Source organism: Condylura cristata, unplaced genomic scaffold (assembly GCF_000260355.1).
Source record: "Condylura cristata isolate star-nosed mole 26May11 unplaced genomic scaffold, ConCri1.0 scaffold00015, whole genome shotgun sequence".
Lineage (NCBI taxonomy): Eukaryota > Metazoa > Chordata > Mammalia > Eulipotyphla > Talpidae > Condylura > Condylura cristata.
Window position 1 is genome coordinate 41,927,120 of NW_004567116.1, and position 16,040 is coordinate 41,943,159.

Consider the following 16,040-nt stretch of genomic DNA (forward strand, 5'->3'; position numbering starts at 1 on the left):
GGGTTAAGCACAGCACTAAGAAGCTAAAGCCACTTCAGCATGAGGTCTAGCCCTGCCTGCCCCAGACCTCTCCTGACCTGCCCGCTGCTTCCCTCAGCAGTGTACTTCCTTGATCAGCCTGTTCTGCTGTCTCTGGTGAATCCTCTCACCACCTCTGCACCTCTGGCCTGTACCCAGTTCTGTATGAATAAATACATAAATCTTTAAAAAAAAAAAAAGTTCACTTTACAATTGGCATTTTCGTTTTGTAATTTTTATACTGTGAATTTGCTAAATTCACTTTGTTATTCTAGTTTTCTAGATTCTTTCAGATTTCCTTATATAAACAATCAAGTTATTTGCAAGTAGACAGTGTTATATCTTTCTTTTTAATCATTATTTCTTCTATATCTTTCTGTTCCTTTACTGAAGGAGATAAGACTTTGTAGTACAACACTGAATACATTATAAGTAGAATAACGAATACACCAAGGTCAAACTACTTCCTCATTGCTAACATATTACAAAGCTACAGTTATTAAAATGGTGTGGTACTGGCCTGAAAACAGACATATAAGCCAATAGAATAGAATATAGAGCTCAGGAATAAATCCCTGCACATAAAAATGTCACAAATCATTCAGTGGGAAAAAGAAGGATCTTTTAAACAAATGGTGATGGATATTGGATAGTCACATGCAAAAATATAAAACTAGATCTTTACTCCTACATCACATAAATTGACACAAAATGGATCTAAAATCTAAACATAAACACTAAAATTATATAATTCTAAGAAGAAAATATAGGAGGAGAAGCTTCTAGACACTGGATTTAGCAATGATTTTTTAAAATACATAACATGAAAAGCAACAAAAGTAAATGTAGATAAATTGGACTACAACAAAATTTAAACTTAGGATTGCTCAGATATTCATTACAATATTAGTTTCATATGTAAACCAGTGTTATGCCTCAAGAGAAGGCCACCGACCACATAAATATTTGTACATTAGAGTGGATAGTGTAAGACTCTACCTGTCTCATTCCCCTATGACTATGAAATGTAATCTGAGGACATCAAGTCAACTGAGGTGTGGTTATTCATATTTGTGGTAATATGCTGCTGCCACTACCTGCTATGCATTACTTACACAGCTTACCAAACTGCATGTGAGAAGTTAGAAACCATTAAAACAATCACTAATATGTTCATAACAAAAAATAAACACACTGTCCACTATCAAAAGGAAGACTTAAGTGGGATGCTAAGTGTGATAAACAACAGACAGAAAGGAGGAGAATAGGAAAGTGTCAGAGGGAAATGAATAGGAGAATGGTCTCACACCAAAAATCAAGACCATGATTCAATGGAAATGGCAGAAAAATGTGCTATGTAAAAATCAGTCCATTCAAAAATTTTGTCTACACAGTGACAATTTTAACCAAGTATGCTTCTTTTTACAAGTAGTGTGTGTGTGAACATATAACATTTATCTACTAAATTTCCACTAAAAGAAAAAAGGTTAAGAAAAGAAAGATAAGTTATATAGCACATAACAGAAAAGGTTAAAACTTTTGTTAATTGTGACACAACCAATAGAATGGAAAGGGGAGTGGAGGAAATTTTTGCAAATCATGTATCTGGTATGGGTTAGTATCCAGAATCCATAAAGAACAGCCCAACAACAATAAAGCAATAAAAAAGAGCAAAGGGCCTAACTTGAGATTTGTTCAAAGAAAATATACAAATAGCCTACAAATAGCCAAACAATACTGAAAAGGATGATGAGCATCATAATCATGGTAATGTAAATAAACTACAGTGAGATAACAACTCACACTTGTAGTCACCATGGGAAACAATATGGCAGTTACTAAAAAAAAAAAAAAATCAGAACCAATTACCATATGATCTAACAATTCTACTTTTCAATATATAACCCCAAATAAGTGACTATAAAGTTGTACAAAGATGAGTATTTGTTCACTCAAGTTCATAGCTGCATTATTAATCATAACCAAAAGGTAGAAGCAAGCAAAATATCTGATGGGTGAATACAAAATTGTAATTTTGTATTATAAATGAATACAATAAAATATTATTCAGCTTTAAAAAGGAAAGAGATCCTGACATATTCTATAACATGGATGAGTCAGGAGGTCAGGATGCTAAGGGAAACCAATTAGTCACAATAAGACAAGTACTGTGTGGTTCCACATATAAGTAACTTAGAGAAGTTAAATATATACCTAATAGAAAAGAGGTTTCATGAGTAGTGGCAAGAGGAAACATGGCATTGTTGAATGGGTGGACAGTTCTGTTTTGCAAGATGAAAAGAGTTTTGGAGATTGGTTGCATGTGAAAATACTAACACTACTGAACTGTGTATTTAAGATAGCAAATTTTATGTATGTATTATACCACAATTTTTTCAAAAGGATAAAATCCAGAGGAAGAAAGGTAATTATGTGTAGGAGAATGGTAATAAAAATAACCTCTCATCAGAAACAATGGGGGTTAGAAAACTCTAGAAGGCATCCTTTAAAATTCTAACAAAAACAAAAAAGCCATCATTCTAGAATTTTGTTTTTAGAGATTTATTTATTTATGCATACAGAATGGGAACGGGCCAGAGTTGCAGGGATGGTGAAAGGATTCACCAGAGACAGAGTAGGGAGCAGAACAGGCTGATTGAGGAAGCACACTGCTGAGGGGAGCAGCAGGTGGGTCAGGAGAAGTCTGCTGTGCCATGTGGATCACATCTGGGGCGGGGATCTAACTCATGAAGTGGCTTTAGCTTCTTAGTGCTGTGCTTTAACCCGCTGCACCATCAAGGAGGGCCCTCCAGAATTTTATACCCAACAACAACAAAATTCTCAAAACTGACAGTGAAACTGGAGGACATTAAAACAAATAATGTTGTTCTGATTTTGGTCATCTCCAAGACCTAAATATAATCCTCTGCTCTGCTTCATTGCAAATATATATTTGGGTAAGAAATAGACACATTTCTGAAAGAATCAGGCATTATGAATTTCAGAACTTGAACCCCTAATAAGGTGAATATGTACTCTTGCTTACACCCCAGAAACAGGAGATTACTTTCTGCAGGGCATTGTGTGGCTGATGTGTAAGTAACAATAAATTTGAAAAAATAAAAGGATTAAAAGCAAAAAAACTGAAGGTAAAGATGAAATATTTTCAGATAAATGAACACTGGGAAAACCTGTCATGAAGGGACTCACATGGTAAGAATGGTAAAGGAAGAAAAATAGATGAATATCCTATCAATGTTTAATATTTGCTTTTGACAATCACATATTTTTTTAGGAACTTGGGGGGACACAGTCTCATAATTATGTAGATATTTACTATTTTTGTTGTTATTCCTTCATTCCTGAAAATCTTACTATTTTGCTTTAGTCTAAAGAACTTCCTAACTTCCTTACTATTCCTTCAAATTAGATCTCTTGGAAATTCTCTTATTTTTGTTTTAACATTTTGTTCATTAGAAAAAGAGATATACCTGCACAGTCACAGGCGGCAGGAGAGCTGCCTCAAGTCTCTTATTTTACTTTCACTAAGAATGTCTTAATTTTGTATTTGTTCTCTGCAAGATAATTTTGCAGGATGTAGGCTTCTAGGTTGATCAGAGAATTTCCCCCCTCTTTCCATTAACTTCAAGTATGCTTTCCTTTATTATTGTTAAAGTATAGACTTTTAAATCTGTGTCTTAATAATTCCAACATCTGGGCTATATTAGAGTTAGCATCTGGGCGTTTCCTTGAGAAAAAGCTCAGAGTTACATTTTTCTAGTTCTCTGTAAACTGAGAAATTTTGGATTATATTTTGTAGTGATGTGTAGATTCTGGGTTCTGTAATAACTCTCTGGAGAATGTTTGTTTTTGTTTTTTTTTCATGCAATCAACCTAGTCAGGTTTAGCCTGTAAGTTCTGTTTCTCCTTTTGTGTGCATTAGTACAAATTTCAATTTAGTTCACGAAGCTTTTGCTGGTTTGGTCTTTTGTGTAGCTCAAGGTAGGCCTTACATTTCTGCGGGCTTTATTCCCAGAATTAGGAAATCCCATCTTCAGCTCGCTTCATTCTGGGGCTACTCCACTCCTTTCAAGACACCCAAGAAATCCTTTTCTAGTTTCTCTACTAGAAAAGTGGAATTTCTATTGGTGTTTCAACCACCCGCACCAAAGTACTGTTTTGTGATGGGGTCCATATTCAGGAGAAACCCATAAGAGATAGAAATGTTACCTCTGTGTAGTTTCTTCTTTCAGTTTTGCTCACCTCTGTATCTGCCTCATTTTATTTGCTTTGTAGAATCCTTATGTAACTACATTTGTCACAAGTTTTGAGTTATCAATGGGACAGATAACCTGAAGTGGCTTCTGTCCCCACAGAGACAGAACTATGAAATATTTTTCAGAATTGTACCTCTTTGCTAAATTTTATCATCTCTTCACTCATTATCTACTTCTCCCACATAGAAAAGCAATTAAAAATCTTTGTACATTAGGTCCAAAAATAAGGATTTATTTTTTTTTCTATAAACTGAGTTCTTTCAACTTGGGTCAACTTTTACAGTTTCTTAATGTGTCTTGCAATTTCTCGTTGTATACAAAGAATTTGGATATGTTAACAGAACTTTCTTCATAGGAAAAGCCATGCATATTGGGACCCAGTGTGGGTTCCTTCAGGAAAATGGGTATTTGGGAAATTTGAGTGTGTTGTGATGGTAGCAAGCATAGTGCAGAGAAGTGTATAGAAATGAGAAGATTTGATTTCTAGACCTACAGCAGTCATATATTAGTTGTAAGCCTCAGTGTTTTCATCAATGAAATGGAGATAAACCTGCACCGACTATCTCCAACATTCTGACTTTTGGACACAAGCGACTCAAGTAAGATTATGCATGAAAACATTTTGTCAAGTGATATAATACAAACTTCCTTCTAACTGCCTCAATTTTCATTATACAAATTAGATATTTCTAAATTAGTCAGTTAAGAAATAGGACTTATAAATTGCTGATCATGCTAGCAATTGGGAACTAGCTCTGGCAGAACCCATCCGTTCTGTGCTTTTATTTACTTGACAATGGCAATACAAGATAATGAAACTGGGCCCTCCCTGGTGCACAGCGGGTTGGAATGCAGCACTTGGAAGCTGGCTGTGGCTGCCTGCTTCAGTGCTTCAGTTTGACCTCTGACCTCGGAAGTGACCCACATGGCATGGCAGACCTCTCCTTCTTGCCTGCAGTGTACTTTGTTGATCCACCTGGTCTGCTCCCCACTCTGCCTCTGGTGAATCCTCTTCACTGCCCCTGCACTTTTGGCCTGTACCCCAGTTCTGTAAGAACTGCATATGCATAAATAAAGAACTGCTGTATGGATAAAATAAATAAAGAACTGCTGTATGCATAAATAAATAAAACGTTTTAAAAAAGATGATAAAACTGCACAGACTCTTTACCTGTGAGTGATCTGGTAGTGAGATCAGAGTGTTGGCACTTTCTGTGATAGTAAAATGTTTTCTACTGGTGCTTTTCGGTAAGGCCACATGTAGACTACTGGTCATTTGAAATGTGGCTAGTGCTACTGAGTTTAATTTTAAACTTTATTTAATTTTAATTAATTCACATTTAAATTGCCATATGTGGATAGTAGCTCTGGCTGGAACAGTTCAGTAGAGCAAAAGTCACATGGGGATTTATTCAATAATGTTATAGTTTTATAGCTACACTTTCATGGCCAACAAGTAAATTGACTTTAATTATTTTAATCTGAAACTCTTGCCCCTAATGCCTTTCCCTGCTCCAAAAAATAAACAACAGGTTTTTATAACTTGATTTTGATAATGAAGTTTTTTTTTTGGAATTCACTTATCACTGTATTGCACCATGATGATACCAACAAAATACCACTAAGCAAAATAGCATATACACATTTGTTCACCTGAAGATACATGTTTGAATTACTGCTCCTTAAGCAAAGAGAGACTGAAGAGCACTAGGCTCTAGGAGGGTCATCTCACCACAACTGATTATGGCAGTCTCCTACCTTGTATTTTCTGCTCTCCGACTTATGCACTGGTGCAGGTAGAGATACTCCTGAGGTGCGCTGGTGGACAGGGTGGGCTGCACGTGGTTGGACACAGGGGGCTCAAATGTGAACAGCGTTGGCTGACTGGAGTGTGAGGGGGCTGAGGATTTTCGCTCTCGGATAAGGTGTTGATTGGAGCTGCTGAGTTCAGCTGGAGAAGAGCGGGGTCCATGGCTGGTGGAGAGGTTTCTCAGGGAATCTGTGAAAAGGAGAAAACGCTGCCAATGTAAAAGGAAAGAAAAATGGCCTGATCCCAAAGTAGGTTGTGGAGAAAGAAGAAACAGCAGGAGAGCATTCTTTTCCTCTCTGCCCTTCTGGAAAACTGGGCTGTGGCCTCTAGCTTGGAACCTTGGACTGCTTCAGGCATTGCCCCGAGGCCATTCCCTATCACAGATCAGAGTTCCCTATTTCCAGGAAGTGTGGCTACCTACACTCCCAGGATGTATTTGGGCCCTCAAGAAAGCCCAGGCTCCAGAGCACAGAGGACCACTGCCTTCTCTCTGATAGTTCCTGCTAGAGGGGGTCCTCAGTCTCTCTCAGCGCTAGGGCTCACCTTGTTAAATGAAGTTTTGCTTCCTGAAGACTCAACTGGGTCAGTGGACTATGGCTGACTGTACTGATGATAAAAACTCAGTGCATTTGCTGCTGTCCTCCACTGGCCTCAGTTCCTTTTGCCTACCCTTTCAAATCCTTCGAGGACAGTGAGGTTCATGTTCCCTATTTCCCAGTTCCTGAACTAACCACTCTGTCTACTGTTTTTCCCCTCTTAACTCTGATCTTAAACTCTGGTGTGTTGTATTAGAAAGGAAATGAAGTATTAAAGACAGATTATAATTTAATGTGCAAGATCCCAAGCCAAGGCTTTACTCATTTGGCTGGTTCTCTAAGCTTAGCCAGATTCCTTAGCAAAATGTTCAAGGCCTTTCACAGTCTGACTTACTTCCTGCTTTTCTCCTCCCATACCCAGGGCATATGGAATCATCATCAATCCCTGAATACACCAGCTCCTTTTATGATTCTCTCTTTTGGCTTAGTTTGCTTCTTCTGCCTGGATTTCACTTCTACTCTGTACTGATATGCAGACTTGAACACCCTACATGGGATCATTCTCTCTGAAACCCTCCTAGATTTGGCCATTCTTCTGCACATGGCTTATGCTTCCCTGCCTAGCCCAGGGTAGAAATTGATGCCATTACCCCTATAGTCTCAGGACCTGTCTATAAAGACCTAGTACATATAAAGCTCTTGTCTGTGCTTGCAGAATAAGTGAAAACATTCATTCAGCATACAGCAATTGCAGGAGTGAAAGTTCTTCTTCAAAAGAAATAAAGGGGTAAAGATTAATTTCTGGTGATATGATTGCTAGAGGGTGATAATATTTTTGTGGGGGTGATGGTGACTATTTAGGGTAATTCAAGTCATTTCGGAAGAGTGAGTTCTCTTTCCACTCCCTGTTATCTGACCTATTTCAGGCTGTCCTCTTCTGGCCCTCGGCAGGATCACTAGCTCATTAATGCTCTACAGCATTAATTACTCTCCAGTATTTTCTGATGCTAGGCAGGACAATTTGGGCCTGTATATAGCAGATAAAGCCACTGGCCTCCAGGGAAGGACAGTTCCATTGACAGTTATATTGACCTCCAAAATGAATTCCCATTATGGGTCTTATAGTGAACTAGATGTTTGTTAACAGAATCGATGGCTTCATTACCCCATTAGATCTGCAAGATGAACTCTCTAATGGCCGAGGGAAGAGGGCTCGTGCTAGGGGATGAAGTGACCGTGATGCCAGGCATGCATGTAAGTTGCCCTTGAGAAGACACAGGGAAGGCGCAAAGAGAAACCACTGGTATGATTCTGTATCTCCATGGTCTTCTTGGACTTCTCTTTCTCTGCTTTAAAGGGGGCTTCTTCAGGATTCTACCCCAGACCCTGCCATAGCTTCCCTCCAACTCAGGAGAATCTCCTGAGATAAGCTCCAACATTCTTCCTTTAGATTCCACCTCTGTGATGACATTTCTCAAATCTTAACCTCTGGCATCCTTTCCTGGGCTCTCTGTACATCACTCCACCCACTGGACATCTCCATTAAGATGTCCCACAAGTAGGTTAAGCTTAGCAATCTAGTTAGAATTTGCCCTCCTCCTGTGTCTCTGATGTCAGTGACGTGCATCAATAACACCATCTAACCAGTTCTCAAAGCCAGAAACCTAGGGATGATCTATGCTCTTTCCGGTTCCCTAACTCCCCAAATCATGTCATGATATTATGTCACTGCCCTGTTTAAAATTCATCAGTAGCTCCCTATCATCTTCAAGATGCCCTTCAAAACTCTCTGTCTCTTTAACACCATTTCCTTGGTTATTTCTTTATCTTGTTTTTTACATATACTTCTCAGTGCTCAAACAGAATTTCAGAAGCATACCAACCTCTCTCTCAACATTTCATACTATAAACTGAGTGAGGGTAGAGATTCTGTCTCTTATGTAACTGTTTTAAATCTAGCATGTATATGACACAACTCAGTAATTACACATGGATAAACAGACTATATCACTTAGTAAGTCATACTACCTCGGTAACACTCTTCATTGCTTTCAGAATAAAGTTCAGATCCTTCAGTCTGACAAGAAAAGCCATTTTGTCTCAACCTACTTATCCTGCCTCATCACCCAGTGCATCCTTATTGTCCCTATGTTGAATGCTTGGCTTGGGTGTATATAAACAAGTGGACCTGTCCTCACCTTGAGGCCCTCTGTCTCTAGAGCAGAGTGTCAGTCTAATCTGTGACATCTGTCAATGTGAGACCTGGAGAAGTTACTTCTCCCATCTGAGTCTCAGCTTCCTTATTAACAAATTGACATAGGGTGATTATAAGGATGAAATACATGTTGTAAGTACTCAAAATGTGTTCTATCACTTAGATATTCTAGTTACTTCTGCCTAGAACAGTACTAGCACACAGTGGGTATTCAATTATTTGCTAAATAAATGAAAGCATTTCCCCAACACAAAAAACCAAATATGCTTTCCTTATGGACAAAATCAGAGACATTTTTGAGGCCTGTTACTATGATGAAGTCTGGAGTAGGATGAACTGGATACACAGACACCTGGAATTTCATCTGACTAACTTAAAGTCTTGTCTAAGAAATATTTGTCTCCACAATGGTCTGCAGTCAGTTCCAGAAAAATTCTTTCAAAGCTGTTTTATCACTAAATCTTGCCCAAATCCCACTTTATGCTCGCAACTTTAAAAAATTTCTACCTGAATTTTGTGATTATTCCATGTTGCCTGTAATGAGTTGAGCAGTGTATCCCCTCTTATCTACCTGAAACCTCAGACTGTGACCTTATTACAAATAGAAGCTCTGTAGATATAATTAGCTGAGATGCAGTCAATTAGATTAAGGTGGACCTAATTCAATGAGTGATGTCTTTATAAGAAGAGAATACAGAGACAAGGAAAACACCATGTGATGACAAGGAGGAGACAAGACAAGCACAATGACACATTACTCAGCCACAGAAATGAATGAAATAGTGATATCATGCTACAACATAGATGGATCTTCAAAATACTATGCTAAGCAAAAATATCTAGTGATAAAGGATTATAGATAGTACAATTTATTTACATGAAATTTCTAGAATAGGGAAATCCATAAAGACAGAAAGTAGAGTAGTGGTTGCCTGTGGGAAGGGAGTGGAGTAGGAATGTAATAATTGCTAATGAATATGTTTTTTTTTCTGGAGTGGTGAAAATTTTCTAAAATTAGATTGTAATGATGGTTACACAACACTAAATGTACCTAACCACTGCCTTGTGTGCTTTAAATGGGTGAATTTCATATTATGGGAAATAGAGCTCAGTGAATTTATAAACACAAACACAGTCTGACATTTCCTCAACAAGTTAAACAGAGTTACCACATGACAGCAGTTCTCTTAGGTACATGCCCAGGAAAAATGAAAAACTGTCTACACAAAAATTTGTAAACAAATGTCCACCGCAGTTTTATTCATAATAGCCAAAAACAAAACCAACTCAAATGCTTACACGCTGGCCAATAAATAAACAAAATGTGATAAATCCATAATATGGAATGTTAATCAGTAGTAAAAGAATAAAGTACTGATATATATTATGAAATTATGAACCCTGAAAAATTATGCTAAGTGAAAGGCATATTCAGTATCATATTATGGGATACTGTCTAGCATTCAAAAACATAGAAACAGAAAGCAGGTATTAATGACTGGCTAGGGCTGGGGTGAGGATGGGGGATGAGAAGTGACTACAAATGGATATGAGTTTTTTTCCTTGGGTGACAAAAAAGTTCTAAAACTAAATTGTGATGATGGTTGCACAATCCTGTGACTATATTTAAAAACAATGGGTACAGTATACCAGCGAGTGTAAGACACCCCCCTCCACATGTATGAATAAGGCCTTCTGCAAAGTACGAAGTGTTAAGTATATGCAAGAGATTGCTAGAGTCAAATACACATGACCTTTTAGTCTTTATTTCCTCTCTGAAGACAAAACTGACCACTCACTAAATACCAAGTCCTTATTAAAGTACAGCAGAATAAGAAACATGTTCCCTTTCTCACTTTCAGTTCCCTGAACTTCCTTCCAACCCCATTACTCAGCCCTTTACCTTGTAATCATAACAAGAAATGAGAATTCTAGCAAGACAAATAGCAAGAATAGAGTTTGGGGTAAAAATATCCAAGAAGGTTGAACCCCCCTTGCAGACAGAGGGTCTTATACACTTGACAGGAGGGAGAGTCTGGGGTCCATCCAGCTCTGTCACTAATTAGCTGTGAAGTCACGGGTGTGTCTTTCTTTAGGCTCTAGTTCCATGCCCATTAAGTTGGGAGGATAATCCCTGGCCCACCCATATACTTCACCAGACTGTTGTTGTTGTTACAGGTGAATGAGATAAAGGTAAGAAAACAAATACACACACACACACACACACATACACACAACCATAACACATGAATAGGGTTTGTTTATACTGCCTGCATATCTCTTTAGGAAAGGAAAGAATAGTAAAGGTAAAGGAAAACACTAAACAATATGTGGCTGGGCTGTTTTCTAGTGTTGGCTGTAAGGCTGTTGTTCTACTAAGTGTCTTGAGTCATTAGGAAGGTCAGTTATAAGTCAAGGAGAAAATAGATTCTTCCAGACTCTTGGCCTGGGGTTCTATCTTCAAGTCTAGACTAAAGATAATGCCAGAAAATGCCTGAGTCAATTTGTTTCTTTTAAGCAGGTTTTTATTTTTTCCTCTCCTTCCTGGCTTCTTTTTAGGGCTCTACAAAATCACTCCCCTTCCTTTCCACAATCACCCCTGGGAAGCTTGCCCAACATATAAACATTCCTCCCACCTTCTTGCAAAACTCTAGAATAGGAAAGCTCTGAAGGATTTCAGCTGAGGAGCCCAGCCCAGCCATCAACATGGTAGTGATAACAAGAGCAGGAAAGGGGTTGGCGGGTGTTTCTGGAAAAGATGACTGGCCAAGTAATGACTGATAGCTTTATCTCAATGCCCTTTTTATCTTTATCATTCTCTCCCTCACCCCCATACTGCAACCTGAAAGCTTCAATAGGTCTCAGAACCTATAAAAGATTAGACTGAAGCACATGCTAGAGCTCAGGCTGGATCTAAAGCCTGGCTCTGCGCTTTGTATAGGTTACATAAGCCTCTGTGATCCTCATTTGTTCAACAGGGAAAATCAATACTTAGTAGGATTGCTGCTAGGAATGAAGGTCATTTATAAAAAGCATTTAACATAGGAATTCTGTCATTCTCATTGTTCCTATTCCTTGAGTACACAAGGAATTGGCTGACACCTTGGTACTGGCCTAGAGGCATGAGTTAGTTTTGAAGCTATAGTAGATTCATGGCAGGTGATTGTTACTGTTTCAGTCACAACTATGATCTGTATAGTGCTATATGTAGTATGAGGACATAATAGAACGACACAGACTATAGTGATCATAGCTGTCACTTACTAAGCATCAACTGTGTGACTCTAGTCCACCCTGTGATGTGGGGATAGTATTACCTTTTTGTGGTAGGTGAAGAAACCGAAGTTGGGAGAAGTTAATCATGAGCACTGGGGTCACACAGCTAGAAAGTGGCAGGACTTAGATCCGAAACAGATTTCATTGTTTTTAAAAGCTAATTCTTTTCACCCATTTAAGTAAAGAGTTGCCACAGATCTCTATGAGCTACATGGTAGCAGCCTGATAGATGTCAGAGTCAAATTACAGAATGGTCTCACTCTGTAGCCAACTGGCTGAGTGACCTCGGGCATGCTATTTCATCTTCTGGGTCTCATGTTCTCTATTTATAATAGAAGAAAAACCTACGTTTAATGATTTTTTTTTTGAAACTCAAGAAAAGACAGTTTAAGACCTAACAGTCATATTTTTGAAACTCAAGAAAAGACAGTTTAAGACCTAACAGTCATATTTACATAGAGAGTTAGGGTAAAGTCTACTGGCTTAGTTTATAACCACCTTGTTCTGATTTCATGGCAGGGGCAGAAGTGTTGGTAATTATTAAAAAATCAAAGGCGGCCCTCCCTGGTGGCACAGTGGGTTAAAGCACAGTACTAAGAAGCTAAAGCCACTTCCTCATGAGTTCGATTCCCGCCTGCCCTGGAGGTGACCACATGGCGCGGCAGACCTCTCCTGACCTGCCCGCTGCTCCCCTCAGCAGTGTACTTCGTCACTCCGCCTGTTCTGCTCCCCACTCTGTCTCTGGTAAAGCCTCTCACTGCCTCTGCACCTCTGGCCTGTACCCCAGTTCTGTATGCACAAATAAATAAAATCTTAAAAAAAAAATCAAAGGCAATCAAAAGTGGATGACTGGATTAAAAAGATGTAGTACATATACACAATACAATTATTACTCAGCAACCAAAAAAATAAACACATGCCTTTTGCAGCAACATGGATGGAGCTGGAAAAGATCATGCTTAGTGAAATAAGCCAGAAAGAAAAGGAAAAATACCGGATGGTTTCACTCATAGCAGGAGTATAATGGACCAGGCAGTAAATAATAATAATAATGAACATCTATATATCAGAGACATTTTGGGGGGTAGAGTAGGGAATGGGATCAAAAAACAGTGTGGGGAGGGAAATGCACTGGACTATGGTGATGACACATGGGTAATTTGGTGATGGGAAGACCAGGGGATTACAACTGAGATGGAAAAATGCACAAAATGATGTAAAAATCAACTATTATATTGATTAAAAAAAAAAAACCAAGGTTAAGCTCTGAAAGCCAAATACAACGATGCATTTTTCCAAATGTCTTTCTTTGTGTCATCACACTTATAAACTGGAAACCATGTTCTCAGTGGTCGTTCACATCATCTATGGCCACCTCGAAAGGGACAATGGGCAACAAAGAGATCTGAGGCACACAGTAGGGGAGGGGCCACAACAGGGGTGGGAAGAACATAAGGGACTATGGTGACTGTTGGGTGCTGTGGCCTACACCTGAGGAAAGAAGTCAAATACTGTACAGAAATGATCAACAATGTAAGCAAATGAGAAAGTTTAATAAAAAGAAAGAAAAAAGTCAAAGCCTACCTACCTACACACAAAAAAGAAATATAGGCAGGCAGGTTCTGAAACAGTTTTATCATAGAGCTTTAGACAATAGTTTTACTCTCCCTGTATCTCACTTTCCAGCCTAGGTGTCAGATGAGAAACACAACACATATTTTACAGGGCTCTTTTGAGGGTCTGATGAGGTGAAGTATGTGTAAACAGTAAACAAACATTCACTAGAATGCTCATTCTATTAGGCATTCGAAAGCAGAATGGTGGTAAAATTCGAAGAGTTCTAAGAAGGAGAAGAATTTTGAAAATAGAATAGTATAGGATTCTATGGGGTGAGTGGTTCCCGTGAAAAAAATAATTGAATAAGATCAGATGGGTGGAGAATTCTAAAAACATAAACAGGAGCCAAGGGTAAGTGTGGATCAACAGCTCCAGGCCACTTGTGCTCACAAACGCCTGAAACAATTTAAGGAGAAAGAATCCTCAAAATCTGCTGTTATATTTTGTTAATACAGTAGTTAGTCATTTTAGGGCCAAAAATATAGCTGTACTTTAGACAAAGACTCACATAATATGGCAACTGTAAGAGAACTCAGAGTCCAATCTCATTCCTCTTCTTGCCTCCTTCCCACCCATACACCCCTCACTCCCCCACCCCACAAATCTTTTCATTTACAGCTGGAGAAACTGTGGCCCAGGAAAGTGAGATGACTTGTCAAAGTCACATGGTGGGGTCAAAATTCAGATCTCCTAGTCCAGGGGTCCTTCTATCGCCCCACAAGAAAGATATAGCAATGTGAATTAAGATGCATTTTCTACATTGTGTGTTTGTTGGGAGGGGGGCATGGACAATCAAGTCAGGATTACCAGAACACTGGCTGGTGGGATTGTTATTTTGTTATGAGTTTATAATGTTATTCACATTTGCATGGTAAGTAAATATTTGCAGGATCAAGCCACCAATGACTAGTAGAAATAATCCCCAGTTTAAAAATATATATCTCTTAGTGTTTACAAAAACCATGAAGCAGAGGAACAAAAAGGGTGAGGCAGAGACAGAAAGTAACATGAGACCCCAAGAGACCTTGAAGGGACTATATTCCCCCCTCACACCACCCTGCTTTCTGAGGAAGGAGCTGAGAAAGAATCGCGTCTCACAGCTTTGAGAGTTAAGTCAGAACACTCTGACCCTGATACATGTGACCTCCTGGTCTGTTTTAGCAGAAATCAATCCTGTGAAGGGCATGGGCAGAGAAGTGGCTGTAGCTTAGAGCGTGTCACAGTCTCTGATCACAGATATTACATAACTTTCTTTGCACTGTGATACTTCCTTAGAGAGATGGGAAACTAAGGCCCATAAATTAATCATGTCTTTTCCTAAACTTTTCATATTACTTTATGGTGTAATTTTTTTTTTTTAATATTAGGGGATTCACAAATCTGTCACACCAAACTAGACTGTGAGCTATTACACATCAGGATCTAAACCACTTCTGTTTGTCTGATGTTCTGTGCCTTGTCAATGTCCAGATTACAACAAGAAGGTATTCAATAAACACACATGGCAATTAAGTTCTGTCAGAATCTTTCCTCCTTGGGTGAGAAGAATGAATGAAGAGCTCCCACATCCAACTGTAAACTGTGAATGTCCTGTCACTTAGTGAGCATTTCTGGGTTGTATGTGTTTCTATTTCTGGAGAGCCAGTCTGTACTTAGTTATGCATTGTGTCCTGTTCATTTCAGAGCGGTCCAGCTATAAGCTTTGTTCTCACTTTACCTGACAAATTTAGCATTCCTCAGTGGTGACAGACCTTTCCCTTGCTTACTTGTGTGGGGCTTAGATTGGCTGGTAGTCCCCCTAAAGAGTTAATATTTGGAATGAAGTGTTCTTGTCATTTGCTTGGGTCATGAGCGCTTACTATGCTAAGAATATAAGCAAATGAGTGGATCCTGTCTCTGCTCTAAGAGCAGAAACTGTAGTTGGAGAGAGCACACTGATTCAGAGCAGTGCTTCTCCCTTCCCCCATGGAACTTTAGAGAACCATTAGCAGTCTCAGGGGACTCAATCCATCTAGTGGGCACCATAAGCTCACATGTCACTGATGCATTTGACCCTTGTGACCTTTCCACAAAAATATATCACTGTATTTTTAAGCTAACTAACTTTACACTCTTTCTTTTATACACTTTCACTAAGAGACAGCTGGAGCTTTAAATATCACAATAGTGACAGTTTATCAAGAATCATTAGCAGCTTATTTACAATTGAAAAAACATGGAAGCAGCCCAAATGCCCAAAAGTAGATGACTGGATTAAAAAGATGTGGTACATATATACAATGGAATATTAC

General features: G+C 38.8%; 1 protein-coding gene across 1 annotated transcript in view; it reads right to left on the reverse strand.

The window, feature by feature from the left end:
• Positions 1–16,040, reverse strand: part of GAB2 (GRB2-associated binding protein 2) — a 57,026-nt gene that overhangs the window by 17,254 nt on the left and 23,732 nt on the right. Inside the window, exon 2 of the mRNA XM_004683242.2 lies at positions 6,054–6,294. Coding sequence (XP_004683299.1) covers positions 6,054–6,294 — 241 coding nt within the window. The remainder of the gene's footprint in view (positions 1–6,053; positions 6,295–16,040) is intronic.